This window comes from Somniosus microcephalus, chromosome 10 (assembly GCF_052327205.1).
Source record: "Somniosus microcephalus isolate GS21.2 chromosome 10, FLI_Smic_1.0, whole genome shotgun sequence".
Classification (NCBI taxonomy): Eukaryota; Metazoa; Chordata; class Chondrichthyes; order Squaliformes; family Somniosidae; genus Somniosus; species Somniosus microcephalus.
In genome coordinates this window covers 217659710-217675768 of record NC_140996.1, presented here as the reverse complement: position 1 = coordinate 217675768, position 16059 = coordinate 217659710, and the positions used below count along the sequence as shown (strand labels likewise).

General features: G+C 47.0%; 2 protein-coding genes across 4 annotated transcripts in view; both read left to right on the top strand.

Annotated features, from left to right (window-relative positions):
- Positions 1-14482, top strand: part of LOC147112101 (E3 SUMO-protein ligase ZBED1-like) — a 77857-nt gene extending 63375 nt beyond the window's left edge. For 2 of the 3 annotated variants that reach the window (XM_085999614.1, XM_085999613.1), the window contains exon 2: positions 11782-14482. In XM_085999614.1, the coding sequence (XP_085855740.1) occupies positions 11834-13822 (1989 nt within the window). In that variant the 5' untranslated portion in view covers positions 11782-11833 and the 3' untranslated portion in view covers positions 13823-14482. Of the gene's footprint in view, positions 1-52; positions 120-11781 lie in introns of those variants that run through there. The other variant, XM_085999615.1, reaches the window with a different exon arrangement.
- Positions 1-16059, top strand: part of dhrsx (dehydrogenase/reductase (SDR family) X-linked) — a 292526-nt gene that overhangs the window by 4518 nt on the left and 271949 nt on the right. The window contains exons 2-3 of the mRNA XM_085998312.1: positions 18-119; positions 11648-11670. Of these exons, the coding sequence (XP_085854438.1) occupies positions 18-119; positions 11648-11670 (125 nt within the window). The remainder of the gene's footprint in view (positions 1-17; positions 120-11647; positions 11671-16059) is intronic.

Here is a 16059-nt window from a genome sequence, read left to right as displayed (position 1 = left end):
TCTGTAATACTATCTAGAATCATACAGCGCAGAAGCAGGTCATTCGGCCCATCGTGCTAGTGCCGACTCTGAAAGAGCCGTACATCATGCTCAGGAAATATCCTGGAGGTTGATTACAGGTGAATGCTGCATCCAATATATTTGTCAAAGTGTGCACCCAATCTCTTGCTGATACTTAGTTTTACATGTTTGTGGTCAAAATAAAAGCCGCCCTCATGCTTACTTTGATGTCATGTGCCTTCGTTGTGGATCCCAAATGCCTTGTTATCGATTGGGCTTATACTCGCTGGAGTTTAGAAGAATGAAAGGGGATCTCATTGAAACTTATAAAATTCTAACAGGACTGGACAGACTAGATGCAGGAAGGATGTTCCCGATGGCGGGGGAGTCCAGAACCAGGGGCCACAGTCTAAAGATAAGGGGTAAGCCATTTAGGACAGAGATGAGGAGGAATTTCTTCACCCAGAGAGTGGTGAACCTGTGGTATTCTCTACCACAGAAGGCAGTTGAGGCCAATTCATTAAATATATTCAAGAAGGAGTTGGATATATTTCTTAAGGCTAAAGGGATCAAGGGATATGGGGAGAAGGCAGGGACAGGGTACTGAATTTGGATGATCAGCCATGATCTCATTGAATGGCGGAGCAGGCTCGAGGGGCCGAATGACCTACTCCTGCTCCTATCTTCTATGTTTCTGATATACAGTACGCTGCTCTCTGATATGTGCATGCCAGTGAGGACTATTAGATCTCGTCTTTCTCTCTCTCTCTCTCTCTCTGCCTTCCCTGCTCTGGAGGCCGGCAATCAGTGCACACAGAGGAGTTGCTCACAGAGGAGTTGATTTCTCGGTTACATTTTTTATTAAGAGCTTTGGATGGAAGGAAGGAAGCGGAATTACCTTGCAGTTTGTCCAGCTTGGTATGTTCAGCAAACTTGCCTCTCTTAGCTTTAAGAATGGCCGTTTCTTTTTCCAAATTTGGAGTTGGTGGCAAGAAGTAAGATAAAATAAGGGAAGCGTGACATATGGAGGTTGCCGGTTGTTTGAGAGCTGGAAGGGAGATTGAAGAGCGAAGTTTTAAAATCCATAGGAAAGAATTGTATTGGAGTAGGAAGAAGGCGCAGTCAGTCTTGTTCTCAATATAGTCATGCTACAGGGATGAGAAAATAAAGTAGGGCATTGTATTTGCAGATAGGAGGAGCAATCACTGCAGTCGTATTGATAAAACAGAGAGACAATTTTGTGGAGAGGTTGGAGGCTAGAGGTAGTCGGAAGATCATCAATCGGGTGATTAATCTCCTAAATGAATTTGGAACAATTCAAAGTATCAATTCTGCAAGAAAATAAACCACAGCAATCGAATTATGATAACTACTTATCCCAACAAAACTGCATCTAGCAATTGTTTGGAGGATGCTGGTTGGTCATAGGCTAATCAAGGGTTTGGTGAACAACGTAATGCACACAACAGGAAGAGATCGACTGCGTGGTCTTTGGAGCTTGAAAAATACTATACGCGATCTATATTTTAATTGCTCTCTGGCAAACATCTATCCAGTTCCATCTTGAATTGGCTGACACTATTTGTCTCTGCTACTTCCTAGGGCGACCTGTTTCATTATTTCCACCACCCTCCTGTGTAAAGTAATTCTGTTGACTGTCAAGTCTTTTGAACGAGGTCCATATGTTCTCTTCCCCCTACCCTGTAGAACTGTTATAAACTGGGAACTGGGTTGATGTTCTTGCAGAGATAGCTGGTGTTATTTCTGATGTATACTGACTTGCATATTTTCTGTATAAAAGTTCTTGTGAAAGTGCGATGTCCATTGACAACAATTTGCTGTTTGCTTTGTGGTGCTGTGTGATGGAGTCTTTCGAAAGATGTGAGTTTTGTTGTGTATTGCCAAGTTACTTCAGACAGATAATGATCCAGCTTGTGAAATTTGTGCTGCTTCAACTGGCCATTTTTTAAAGATAGTTCACACCGTGCGATGCAGAACTCTTTCCCCACCCCCCTCAATATTATAATAAAGTTACTCAGATGACAATATTAATCCAAGATAGCTAGAAAAACATTTTTAAACACTCCCCTTGCCTCAGAGTCAGAAGGTTGTGGGTTCCCACCTCACTCCAGGATACGATCTAGGTTAACCTCCATTGCAGTACTGAAGGAGTGCTGCTGGAGGTGCTGTCCTACCGACGAGGCATTAAACCGAGCCCCAAATGACCTGTTCTGTTGGCTCAGGTGGATGTTCAAAGATCCGATGGAGCTATTCAGAAAGAAGAGCAGAGAGTTCTCCGCTGACCTGCCCAATCCTTGTCCTCGGCCAACATCACACAAAGAGGTTACGTGGCCACTTGTCGCATTGCTGTCTGCGGGATCTTGCTGTGCACGGAATGGTTGCCACATGACAATGATCGTTGCATTTTAAAATAATTGTATGTGAAACATGTGCAATGTTTGAGCTACCATAAAGTACTATCTAAATACGAGTTTGTTTTTTTCTTGTGTTTGTCCTGGTGAACAACAGTTGCTTATTCATCACGGTACTGAAGGAGCTCAATAGATGTCTGTAAACAAGGTGATTGACAGTTACAGAAATATTAATCGTACTTTTTTTTTTCATGGGCGTGATGGGCACGAACTTAGTCTTCTTTCAGATTTGGTGGTGGGGGGAAATAAAATGCTTGAGGTTAAGGAGGAGGCTCGTGTGGAGCATAAACATCAGCATAGACCAGCTGGGCCCAATGGCCTGCTTCTGTTCTGTACATTCAGTGTAATTCTATGTAAAATACATGATTGGATAATATATCAATGGAAGAGCCTTGGTGGGCCTAATGGCCTCCTGTCTCTGCAGACTTTGTTCTTATTCACTACGTTATGGTGTGGCAAAACTAACTGCAAATATCTGTGGGGAAAATGGCCGACATCTTAACTGCTGTTGCTGCATTTTACATGTTGTAAAGATGGCTTCAGCAGCCTTGCAAGAGAGGTTCACAACGTGTTTAGAAATCTGTCTTAAGAATATTTTTCAGTTGTTAAATACGAATTTCTTCTGTAGTGAATGTGTTTTTGCAGTTGACATTGCCCAGTTTTTCACGATATAAATAGTCTCTGGTGTACTCGTCCCTTGCAATGTTACTGATCGGTTTTGTCACTAGGAGTGCAGTAATTGTAATGATCGGGGTGTGTGTGTGTGAAGTTTTGTGTACCGCGCTCACTTGAATCACGAATAACACCCAGAAGTAGATTTTTTATTTTATGTTTAGAGATTTTGTCTTTCTGAACTATGTAACACTATAGGGTGAAGCACTGCCGGTTACAGACCTGTCTCTGGGTGTGGCAGTGCTGGGAACTACTTGAGACAGTGAACTAAGAATGTTCCACACAAAATGTATTGAGTTAACTGACTCTTTTTCTTTATAATGTATTGCAACCAATCTACAAATTATTAAAAAAATTTATCTGCATGCACGCACTTGCCTACAAACTCATTTCTGTTGTCACGCTTCTGCATTAGCTATTTCCATTCTAATTTCCGATGGTCCATATTTACACATAATGAGAACACAAGAAACAGGAGCAGGAGTAGGCTATTCGGCCCTTCGAGCCTGCTCTGCCATTCAATGGCTGATGTTCTGCCTCAACTTCACCTCCCTGCGCTATCCCCATATCCTTTAATTCCCTTAGTCGGTCAGTAGGGAATTAAAAAATATAGCACTGCCAGCTTTCACTTGGAATGAATTGAAGCTTCCTGTGCAAACTTGCTGCGCTGTGCTTCCAGCAAGGCTATTGTAGCTTTGTCTCACATTTCCCAGCTCCTCCACCTGCACCCCTGTGCTCCAACCAACTCTGCTGCTCTTCCTCCCAAATTGCTGCAAGTTTTGCTATTTAGCTATAAATAATCAAAAGTATTATATTGAAATAAGGACAGAATGAATGACTTTAAAATGGCTTCTTCGACAGCCCCTCCCAAACCCGCAACCACTTCCACCTAGAAGGACAAGGACAGCAGGCGCATGGGAACACCACCACCTTCAAGTTCCCCTTCAAGTCACACACCATCCTAACTTGGAAATATATCACCGTTCCTTCCTCGCCGCTGGGTTAATATCCTGGAACTCCCTCCCTAACAGCACTGTGGGAGTACCTTCACCACAAGGACTGCAGCGGTTCAAGAAGGCGGCTCACCACCACCTTCTCGAGGGCAGTTAGGGATGGGCAATCAATGCTGGCCTTGCCAGCGACGCCCACATCCCATGAATGAATTGTAAAACAAATATGGGGATTGACTTGCGTTTCCATGTCCTGGTCCTATTGTCCCTTGGCAGCGAATCACACGTCACTTGAACATTACAATTGGCCTTGACTCAATGTGTGGATCATTTCGTGAATACAACCAGTATTAAATCAACTTCTGGATAGAATTTCCTCTGGTAGCACTCTGATTAACGTGGCTGTGTAAAATTGCTTCTTGTATTATTTTAACACAGTGGTTTATTATAAACTGATTAACGGCTTGTGTTAAATTACTGCATAAAGGAATTTTACATGAGTGAAATATACTATAGAGGATACTAACTCTTGCCTCCAGTGACTGCACAGGATATATTACGATGCAGTGCAATGTGTATTACTTTATGGCGGGGAAATTTTATGAAAGAGACTCTAAGAAGCTCCATGATGACAAGACACCTTTATCTGTATCGCTACCTACATTGGCTCACAGTTAAGCAACGCCTTGATTTTAAAATTCTCATCCTTGTTCTCATCCCTCCATGGCCTCACCCCTCCCTATCTCTAATCTCCTTCAGCCGCACAACCGGGCGCGGCCCCCCCCCCCCCCCCCCAACCGAGATCTCTACGCTCCTCCAATTCTGACCTCTTGAGCATCCCTGATTTTAATCGCTCCACCATTGGTGGCCGTGCCTTCAGCTGCCGAGGCCCTAAACTCTGGAATCCCCTCCCAAAACCTCTCCGCCTCGCTTTCCTCCTTTAAGACACACCTTAAAACCTACCTCTTCCTGCCCTAATTTCTCCTTATGTGACTCGGTGTCAAGTTTTGTTTTATAATACTGTGCAGCGCCTTGGGACATTTTACGACATTAAAGGCGCTATATAAATACAAGTTGTTGTTGTTGTTGCTGCTCCCGATGATCTCTCTCTGGAAAGGGCCCTGTGAGTTGCATTAATACCACAGTGCAATACAGTCCTGGAGTTCAGGTATTCGCCCTTGCTTTTTAATCTTTCATGCAGACCAATGCCAATAAGTCAATTTTGTGTGTTACTCAAAGGTCAGCACTGCAGTAATCTAAACTATATTCCTGCAACTAATCTGATGTTAAATGGCGTGTGGACAGTTAAAATTGAAATGACAAATTACATTTCTGGTCCATCAGTTTGCTAAGTGCATTAAGCAGAGACATCAAGATTTACTGAAGGGGATTGCAAGCAAGAGTGTCATAACTCTGCATAATGTGGAAAAAATGCTCAGGCTTAGCATCGGGGACACATAGTTGAATGGTCACCATGAATTACCGTGAACTCTCCTTTTAACTTTTTTCTGTCATGGACAGGTACAAAAAAAATCATTGGCCCAGAAATTCGGGTCGGAGGCTTCCCGCGGGTGCAAGCCCCCGACCTGCACTTATATAGCGCGCCTGCTGTTGTGCTGTGGGCCCGCGTGGGATTCCGATCCTGGGCCTCCTCCAGCTGCTGGCGCGCAGTGCTCGCGTATCCCGGGGGCGCAGTTAGTTCGAAGCGTCCCCTGGGATCATGTGGGCCATGGAGAGCCAATCGTAGCAGGGAATTTCCATTCATAAATTTGACACAAATTCTGTCAAATCTATGAATAGAGATCGGCCCCAAAATCTTAACTAAAACTTCAAATAATTTTTTTTTTAATCGCATTTTTAAAATAACTATAAATTACATAAATAACTATTTTAAACAATAATTTAAATTTTTGAAAAAATTAATTAGTTTTTAACGGGGCTAAAAATAAACTTACCTTTCTTTGAAGTATTTATAAAAATAATAAACCTGTGGAAAAAATGTTTTAATTATACTGTACTTAATTCACCACTTACCTTGTTAAAAGCAGGCCTTGCGCCTGCTTTTTAAACACGCAGCTGCTGGAGACTTACCCTCCTGGAGAAAGCTGCAAAAAAAACGGAAGTTCAAGGTCTACGCGCTGCCTCTCCGGCGCACGCGTTAGACCTGTGAACCCCTTCAAGGGAACGGAAGTTCCGGTTTCCAGCGCAGCGCATGCACAAAACCGGCACTTTCGTTGGCCCTACGCGTGAGTACCCAGCGCGTACTCACCCGTGGGGGCCCGAATTTCTGGCCCATTAATAAGTCTAATGGAATGCTGGCCTTTATCTGAGGCATAATGAAGACCGCACCAAGTCCCATTCACCCATCACCCCCCCCACCCCCCGTGCTCGCTGACCTCCATTGGCTCCCGGTTAAGCAACGCCTCAATTTCAAAGTTCTCATCCTTGTTTACAAATCGCTCAAGGGCCTCGCCCCTCCCTATCTCTGCAATCTCCTTCAGCCCCACAACCACCCCCCCCTGAGATATCTGCACTCCTCAAATTCTGCCCTCGTGAGCATCCCTGATTATAATCGCTCAACCATCGGTGGCCGTGCCTTCAGCTGCCGAGGGCCCTAAGTGCTGGAACTCCCTCCCTAAACCTCTCCGCCTCTCTTTCTCCTCCTTTAATACGCTCCTTAAAACTTACCTCTTTGACCAAGCTTTTGGTCATCTGCCCTAATTTCTTGTGGCTCCGTGTCAAATTTTGTTTTATAGCACTCCTGCACGCTTTGGGACGTTTTATTACTTTAAAGGTGCTATATAAATACAAATTGTTTGCTGCCCCTGTACAAAGCCCTGGTTAGACCACACCTGGAGCCTTGGAGAGAGTGCAACGTAGATTTATCAGAATGATACCTGGACTCCAAGTGCTAAATTACTGTACTAATTACTAAAGTGCTAATTTTCAAGCTATTAAGGGGAACAACTATTTCCGCTGGTTGGGGAATCTAGGACTAGGGGACGTAGCCTAGAAATTAGCGCCAGACCTTTCAGAAGTGAAGTTAAGAAACACTTCTACATAGGAACAAGAGTAGGCCATTCAGCCCCTCGAGCCTGCTCCGCCACTCAATGCGATCATGGCTGATCTGCGACCTAACTCCATATACCTGACCTTGGCCCATATCCCTTAATACCTTTGGTTAACAGAAAGCTATCAATCTCCGATTTAAAATTAACAATTGATCCAGCACCAATTGACATTTGCGGAAGAGAGTTCCAAACTTCTACCACCCTTTGTGTGTAGAAGTGTTTCCTAATTTCACTCCTGAAAGGTCTGGCTCTAATTTTTACACTATTCCCCCCAGTCCTAGAATCCCCAACCAGCAGAAATAGTATCTCTTTATCTACCCTATCTGTTCCCCTTGACATCTTGAAAACTTCGATCAGATCACCCCTTAACCTTCTAAGTTCCAGGGAATACAACCCTAATTTGTGTAATCTCTCCTCCTAACTCAACCCTTGAAGTCTGGGTATCATTCTGGTAAACCTACGTTGCACTCCCTCCAAGGCCAATATATCCTTCCTAAGGTGTGGTGCCCAGAACTGCTCACAGTGCTCCAGGTGTGGTCTAACCAGGGCTTTGTACAGCTGTAGCATAACTTCTACCCCGTTGTATTCTAGTCCTCGAGATATAAAGGCCAGCATTCCATTAGCCTTTTTGATTATTGTCTGTACCTGTTCATGACATTTTAATGATCTATGTACTTGGACCCCCCAAGTCTCTTTGGACCTCCACTGTTTTTAGCCTTTCACCATTTAGAAAGTACCTTGTTCGATCCTTTCTAGGTCCAAAGTGGATGACCTCACATTTGCCTACATTGAAATCCATTTGCTACAGTTTTGCCCTTTCATTTAATCTGTCGATATCCCTGTGTAACTTTATGCTTCCACCTACACTGCCGCCTATCTTTGTGTCATCGGTAAATTTGGATATGACTTTCTATGCCATCATCAAAGTCGTTATAAATACTGTGAATAGTTGAGGCCCCAACACAGATCCCTACGGTACACCACTAGTCACCTCCTGCCTATTTGAGTACCTGCCCATTATCCCTACTGCCTGTCTCCTGCCGCTCAGCCAATTTCCCAACCAAGTCAATAATTTGCTCTCAATTCCTTGGACTTCTTAGTTAACAGTCTCTTATATAGGACTTTATCAAATGCCTTCTGGAAGTCCATATAAATAACATCCATAGACATTCCCCTCTCCACTACTTTACTTTAGTTACCTCTTCAAAAAATGCAGTCAGGTTTGTCAGGCATGACCTACCTTTCACATTCATGCTGGCTCTCTCTGATCAACTGAAATTTTTGAGGTATTCAGTCAACTTTTCCTTAATTATAGACTCTAGCAATTTCCTGACAACAGATCTAACTGGTCTATAATTCCCTGGTTTCCCTCTCACTATTTTTACATGCAAAGGGCGGTAGAAGTTTGGAACTCTTTCACAAACGGCAGTTGATGCTAGGTCAATCGAGGGGCTAAATGGCCTACTCCTGTTCCTATATTCGCTGATTTTCCTCTGTCATCTCCTGAATACGCTGACTTGTGCTGGGTTACAATTCGACAGATGCCAGCTGCCCTCTTGTAGCTTGCCCAATTGGCTGACTTTCATGTCTCAATTAGGGCAGTGAATATTGATGGACTAATCTCAAATGGAATGTATCACAGCCAAGCCTAAATCTGTCCTCGCCAGACGTCCGTACGCTTGTCGTTTCTAGCAGAGGTCACCCAGGTCACGATCTGGACCAGGAACTCTGGCTGAATTGCCCCCTCTCCCCAGCTAGCCCAGGGACGTTGCTCAGACCGCTTGTAGGGATCAGCTCAGTATGAGATCAGCGAAGATCTCAGACTGAGATTGAACTTGGAATCCACCTGGTCTGTATGACTTGGTCGCCACTGAGCTATGGGAGTGACCCAAGAACTGGAAAATTGTTTGGCTTGTTTCTGCTTTTTTTCTCCCTCGGAGAAAACTACTTGTAAGGACTGGTCAGTGTGAGAGAGCAGAATTAATAGCTGCTGAGATACTGTCATTTATCCAGAATGCTTTAACTGGCTCACCTTTTCCACCGTTGTGGTGATGCACCTTCCCTGGACAGTTAGACCCAGCAGCACCTTCCAACCACTTCCACCAATTCATCATCAGAACTCGCTGCTTCCAACTTAAAATGAGTAAATGGATATTGGAAGCTTCTGCCGTAATAGTTGTTGGTTTTGTAAATGGATCTTTTCAAACACCACCTGAAGGGTTAACTCCTGAGACTGGTTGGAATGTGGAACTCGCAACCACAGGAAGTGGTTGAAGCAAATAGCTTCGATGCTTTCAAAAGGAAATTAGACGAATACATGAGAGAGAAAGGGATAGAAAGGTATGCTGAAAGGCTGAGATGAGGTAGATGGAATGGCAGGAGGCTCGCGTGAAGTGGAAACATCAGCACAGACAAGTTGGGCCGAATGGCCTGTCTCTGTGCTGTATATTCCATGTAATTCTACGTAAACGTCAAAGTGCTGCACTATTATGGCACTGACTGTGCCATTAACTGTACGACTTGCTATTTGTTTCTCTTTGTTGAAGCAGTACATTTATCGAGCTCAGACACACAAAGCTGGCGTCACTAATGCCGCACTTGCTGCAATCCCGAATGCAGCTTCCGTAGTTGTAGAAATCACCTTGTTTATATTGTGGCGCCGCATCTCCAGGACCAGCTCTGCATTTAAACAACTGCTTGTGTTAAAGTTGTAGTGTGCAACTTTTTCACATGGGGCTGCTACCTAGCTCAGTTGCTGTGGAAGATGCCCGTACAAGACAGAGGGGGAAAAATTGGGTGAGTAGCGCCACCTGTTAGCGCCTAAAGAGGCAGTCAGTGGCTGTAGCGCCACTGGCTGCGCCTCCCGTAATATTCAGCAGGGGCGCTAATGGTGGCGTTAGATATTTGCGCTGCGCCGCCACCGATGACGTCATCGGTGTGCGCAGCGCCCCGTTCGCGATATTTGGTAGCGAACGCCGCAGTTGCGCTGTTCGCTACCTGCGCCCGGTTCACGGGGCCTTACTGTGCCGGCAGAGGCGCAGGGTGCGGGGCGGCCGCTTTTTCGGCGGCCTCCGTCCCCGGCCTCCTGGTTTCCCCCCCCCCCCCCCCCCCCGCGGCACTGCCAGCTGTTTCCCGAGAGCCTGGCACTTCTCCTTGGCGCCGGGCTCTTTTGCCGGCACTCGCGATTGGGGCTCGTGCTGTTGCAGGCCCCTCCCCCTTAACAGTGGGAGGAAGGCCTGCACACGCTGCGGCACGTAGCGCTGCGAAATTCACTTTCAGCGCCCTAAGAGGGACGCGGAGCGCCTCGAGCCGTGCCCCGTCTCCCTCTAGGGGCACTTCAACTGAATTTGCGGTGATCGCGCCGCAAATTCCAGCGCCCAGACGAACTTTGCGCCGCTTGGGCGCCTCAGGCCAATTTCTAGGCCAGAGAGTGAAACAACTTCACCAGGCTGCACAGGGTGGTTGTGAGTGAGTTCAGTCACTGTTGAAGAAACTTCGATGAGTTGCTGCAGTGCATCTTGTAGATGGTCCACACTGCAGCCATGGTGCGCTGGTGGTGGAGGGAGTGAATATTTGATGTGGTGGATGGGGTGACAATCAAGCGGGCTGCTTTGTCCTGGATGGTGTCGAGCTTCTGGAGTGTTGTTGGAGCTGCACTCATCCAGGCAAGTGGAGAGTATTCCATCACACTCCTGACTTGTGCCTTGTAGATGATGGAAAGGCTTTGGGGAGTCAGGAGGTGAGACACTCGCCGCAGAATACCCAGCCTCTGACCTGCTCTTGTTGCCACTGTATTTATGTGGCTGGTCCAGTTAAGCTTCTGGTCAATGGTGACCCCCAGGATGTTGATGGTGGGGGATTCGGCGATGGTAATGCCGTTGAATGTCAAGGGGCAGTGGTTAGACCCTCGCTTGTGGGAGATAGTCATTGCCTGGCACTTGTGTGGCGCTCTGCTTGAATTGTCCCAAATAATTACTGCTCCAGTGCGAAGCAAGTATGTTGCTATTGGAGGAGTGGGCTAATAACATTTTTTCTCTCCAGATTTTCACTTTTCTTTTCAAGACATCGAGTTCATATTAGGGTACAATGGCCACTACCCCGTCTCTCGTGTCCAAGTGACTGCTGTTTTTGTGTGACCCTAGACCGAGAACATCAGCAGGCTTTTCACCCACAATCGGTCTTTTCTGCCCGTTGAGCAAGTGTTTACATTTTGATCAGAAACGCTGCTGCTTCTTGAGTAGTTGTCGGGATGGCAAGGCATTCTTTACACTTGGTAAACGCAAAGGCTTTGAGTGCAGAGATCCTCAGTGACAGTCTTGGCATCTTGCAACTGGCTCGGATAATAACGGCCAGTGTGTAAACAGCATGCAACCCTGTCCATATATTAAACATTTCAGGTTTTTGCATTGTACGCCTGTCTTAACACATCAGTTGGCATGCTTGCTCAGCAAATCCAATTTGCTTGTCAACTCATCAGCTCGTGAGTCATCCTTTTGAGTTGCTCCACCTTCGCGTTTTGCAGTGTTGTACTTAGGAATTGATCAGGTAGGTTATTAATGTTCAACCACAGTCTATAAATCCTTGAAATAGCGTGACTTCTTCCAAAAAAAAAAGAAACTTGAATGTCATATTGTCTCTTTTCTCTTTGGTTGGCAGGTTGACACTAACTGAATGACGGCCCCATGTGTAGAATTGCGACCGAGGAGCCATGGAGCACAAGACCCCCGAAGGTTCTGCCTCTGACCTGAAGCTGGTCTGTCACCCAAGAGCAAAAAGTAAAGTTTGGAAGTACTTTGGGTTTGACACTGACGCTGAAGGATGCATACTGCAGTGGAAGAAAATCTACTGCCGAATTTGCAAGGCTCAAATTGCTTATTCGGGAAACACCTCCAACCTTGCCTACCACCTCGAGAAGAATCATCCCAGTGAATTCTACCAAGTCGTCAAGAGCAACGCTGAGCAGGCGAGGGAGCCGTTTGCTTCCAGCTTCTTGAAATCGGACTCCGAAGGCGCGCACCTGAGCATCCAAGATGCAATCCTCAAGACCTGCTACAGCCAAGACAGCAAACGGCACCAAGAATTGACGTCTGTGGTCGCCAACTTCATCTGCGAGGGGCTCTACCCTGTCTCTGTGGTCGAGGAGCCGACTTTCAAAAAACTCCTCAAAATGGCCGACCCGAGGTTTGAGCTCCCCAGCAGGAAGTATTTCTCGACCAAAGCCATCCCGGAGCGGTACCACATTATCCGGGCTGCCGTGGAGAAGGAGCTGGCTGTGGCGGCGTGGTGCGGCGTGACCGCCGACCTCTGGACAGCGGTGCAGGGTCGAAACCGCTGCTACATGTCTTTGACTGTCCACTTCCTGGGTGGCACGGACTGCAGCGCCAACGGCCTGAAGTTCACGTCCAAGTGTCTGGCCACGTTCGAAGTGGCGGACGAGTATACGACCGAGAACCTGGCTCACGCGCTCGTCGAGTCCTTCAGAGAATGGGGGATCAGCAAAAATGTGTTGGGCGCCACAACCAGCAGCGGCAGCGAGAATGTGGTGAATGCCTGCTCCCTTCTGAATCTCCCAGTGCACATGCCGTGTTTCGGTCACGCTATCAACCTGGGCATAAACCGGGCGCTCCAGCTCCCGAAGCTCTGCACCCTTCTTCTGAAGTGCAATAAACTGGTCGAGTACTTCAAAGCGACGTCGCGGGTGGCCTACATGTTGAGGGAGAAGCAGAAGCAGCAGTATTTAGCGCCGCACCAGCTGGTCAGTGATTGTAGTACTTGGGGGACCACCCTGTCCATGCTACAGCGCCTGAGGGAGCAACAAACCGCGATTGCGGCTGTGCTCTTTGAGGACAGCATGAATTACCATTTGATGCCGGAAGCCAGTGAATGGAACACCATAGAAGGGCTGGTGGAATTGCTGCAGCCGTTTCAGCAAGCTGCCGAGATGATGGGTAGACTGAAGTACCCAATCATTAGCACGGTCAAACCCCTCCTCCACGTCCTGCTGAACTCCATGCTGAAAGTGGACGATTCGGACTCGCACGTGCTCAGTGCCGTGAAAGAGACCATCGCCAAAGAGCTGTCCGAAGTCTACCAGCTATCCCCAGAGCTGGAGCTCTTCCTGCACGCCGCGACGTTTCTTGATCCCAGGTACAAGAAAGTCCCGTTCCTTTCGGCCGCACAGCTAAAGCAGGTGGAGAGCAAGATCCTGGAGGAAGCCACCGGCCTCTTGGAAAAGGGCAGGGAGGGCTTTGTCGGGGCAGAGGGGAGCTTTGCCCTCGAAGAGCCGCCGCCAAAAAAGCGCATGGTGTCGCTGCAGCCCTACAGCACCGGGAGCATCAACTTCATGCTGGCGGAGATCTTCGGGCAGGCGGGCAGCGCCGACGAAGAACAGGATGGGTGGCACGCCCAGGTTGTGGAAGAGCTGAACAACTTCAAGTCGCAGAAGGTGCTGGAGCTGGGCGAAGACCCGCTCACCTGGTGGTCCGACCGCGTGGCTTTGTTCCCCACCCTGAGTAAACTTCTGCGGAAGTACTGGTGCATTCCCGCCACCAGCATCCCCGCCGAGCGCCTGTTCGGCGCGGCCGGGAACCTGGTGAGCGCCAAGCGAAACCAGCTGGCCCCGGCCGAGGTCGATCGGCTCCTGTTCCTGTACGAGAACACGCGAGTCGATCGGGAGGCCATGGCAGACGACGAGTAGGAGCGAGAGCTGGGCTAACGGGACGACGCGGACGAGGGATAAATGACCACATTCAGTTGTGAAAAGAACAGAACAGAAGGGTAATCGGAGTCCTGATTCGCTATTGATTTGAAATCAAAGAATTTTTTTTTTTGGACTGGTCTGAATCAGACATTTTTATATTTTATTCTTGCAGCAGATTCCAAAACTGTGACTGAATTTACAATATATGGGACAGTACATGAACATTAAAGTAGAATAATAGATGACCAGCTCTCCAGCTTCAAAAGAAATTTTAATTAAGAAACCTAGGCTGCTAGGATCTATGTCTTTACTTTCCCGCAAGTCCAGAACGTGACTGAGAAGTAGCATTATTTCTGTACTAAAACAAAGCTACGATAAGTTTAACATTTTTTTGTTCCCACAGTAAAAGTGAAATTGAGCAATATCCTATGATTCCCTTAACTGTGCTCCCATTGTCGGTTTTTTATGGCAAAACATTTGTTGCAGATAACATATTGGAGATAGCACGTACACGAGCTGTGCGAGCCGCAAAGAATACTCAGTACTTGAAGGGTTAAATGCTGACGTTCAATAGTGGGGGGAGAAAAATGTAGCTTTGAAGCTTTAAGGAGGTGTCTCCATGCAGGACTGTATAAAATAAACGTTAAACACGCTCTATTTTTGCCTTGCTCGTTATTTAAGGGGGTGCAAAATTGAAAGCCTTGATTTCTTGCCACAGTGCCTTCATGTAAGAATGCGTATTGTCGCGTCTCTGAGCTGGTAAATGGGATTAGGCTGGAGAGCTCTTTTTTTCGGCCGGCACAGACTCGATGGGCCGAATGACCCCTCCTGTGCCGTAAATTTCTATGATTCTATCGTCGTTTCTTCTTGGGCAGTCCCTCAGGAACCGAGGATGACTTGCTTCCACACTAAAAATGAGTTCTCAGGTGACTGATGAGCCCATTGCGGGACCTACAGTCTCTGTCACAGGTGGGGCAGACGGTGGTTGAAGGGGCGGGTGGGTGGGGTGCTTGGGTTGACGCGCGCTGCCTGCGCTTGGCTTCCGTTTGCACCCGGCGAGCAGACTCGAGGTGTTCGGCGCCTTCCCAGATGCTTCTCCTCCACTTTGTGCGGTCTTGGGCCAGGGATTCCCAGGTGTCGGTGGGGATGTTACACTTTTTTAAGGAGGCTTTGAGGGTGTCCTTGAAGCGTTTCCTCTGCCCACCTGGGGCTCTCTTGCCGTGTCGGAGCTCCGAGTAGAGCACTTGTTTTGGGAGTCTCGTATCAGGCATGCGGACAATGTGACCCGTCCATCGGAGCTATCGTTTACAGCGCAGTTGTTTAGCAAGTAAACCACATTTCCAGTTGTGCAAAAATGACGAGGGTGGTATTGTATTAAAGACCAGTTACTGTACCGAGCCACTTGGCCTGCGCCTGCACTCTTTCTCTGGCCTGGGGGGGGGAAGGAGGCTATGCGCGCGCGGGCAAATTTTGTTCGTCAGCACCCAAACATCAGTGTCATTTTAATATCGACGGAAGTCCCACTTCTCATCGGCTTATATTAAAAATATTCAAAACTTAAGTTCAGCATTTTTTGTAAGTTTTGCACTGCTTGACTGCAGTTATATGGTGTTTCAACAACAGCTTACATTGATATAGCGCCTTTAGTGTAGTGAAAGGTGTTACTTCACACTCGAGTTAACACTGCGCAGTTGGCATCGACCGATTTACACTGAGGCGAGCTGTGCAGTGCAGCTCTTGCATTTTTGTACTTCAATTTGTTCCACAAATAATGCGTGCACAGGGGTTGCAAACCCCAGACGCCTGCTGGTATTCCTTGCTGAAATGGTGTATTCACAAAGGTGAGTATCTGTTCTTGCCTGTGACACTGCACGGGGCATTGATGCTCACGCAGTTTACAATAGCATCTGAATCCCTGGAACGTGATTTTTGACATCAAATGGAAAATAGAGTTTTATTTTGTGCAAGTTTAAAAATCCAGGTTAACCGTCGGAATGCCACAGTCTGCGTGCATTAAAAATATAGAAGATAGGGGCAGGAGTAGGCCATTCGGCCCCTCGAGCCTGTTCTGCCATTTAATGAGATCATGGCTGATCATCCAAATTCAGTACCCTGTCCCTGCTTTCTCCCCATATCCCTTTAGCCTTAAGAAATATATCTAACTCCTTGAATATATTTAATGAATTGGCCTCCACTGCCTTCTGTGGTAGAGAACTCCACAGGTTCACCACTCT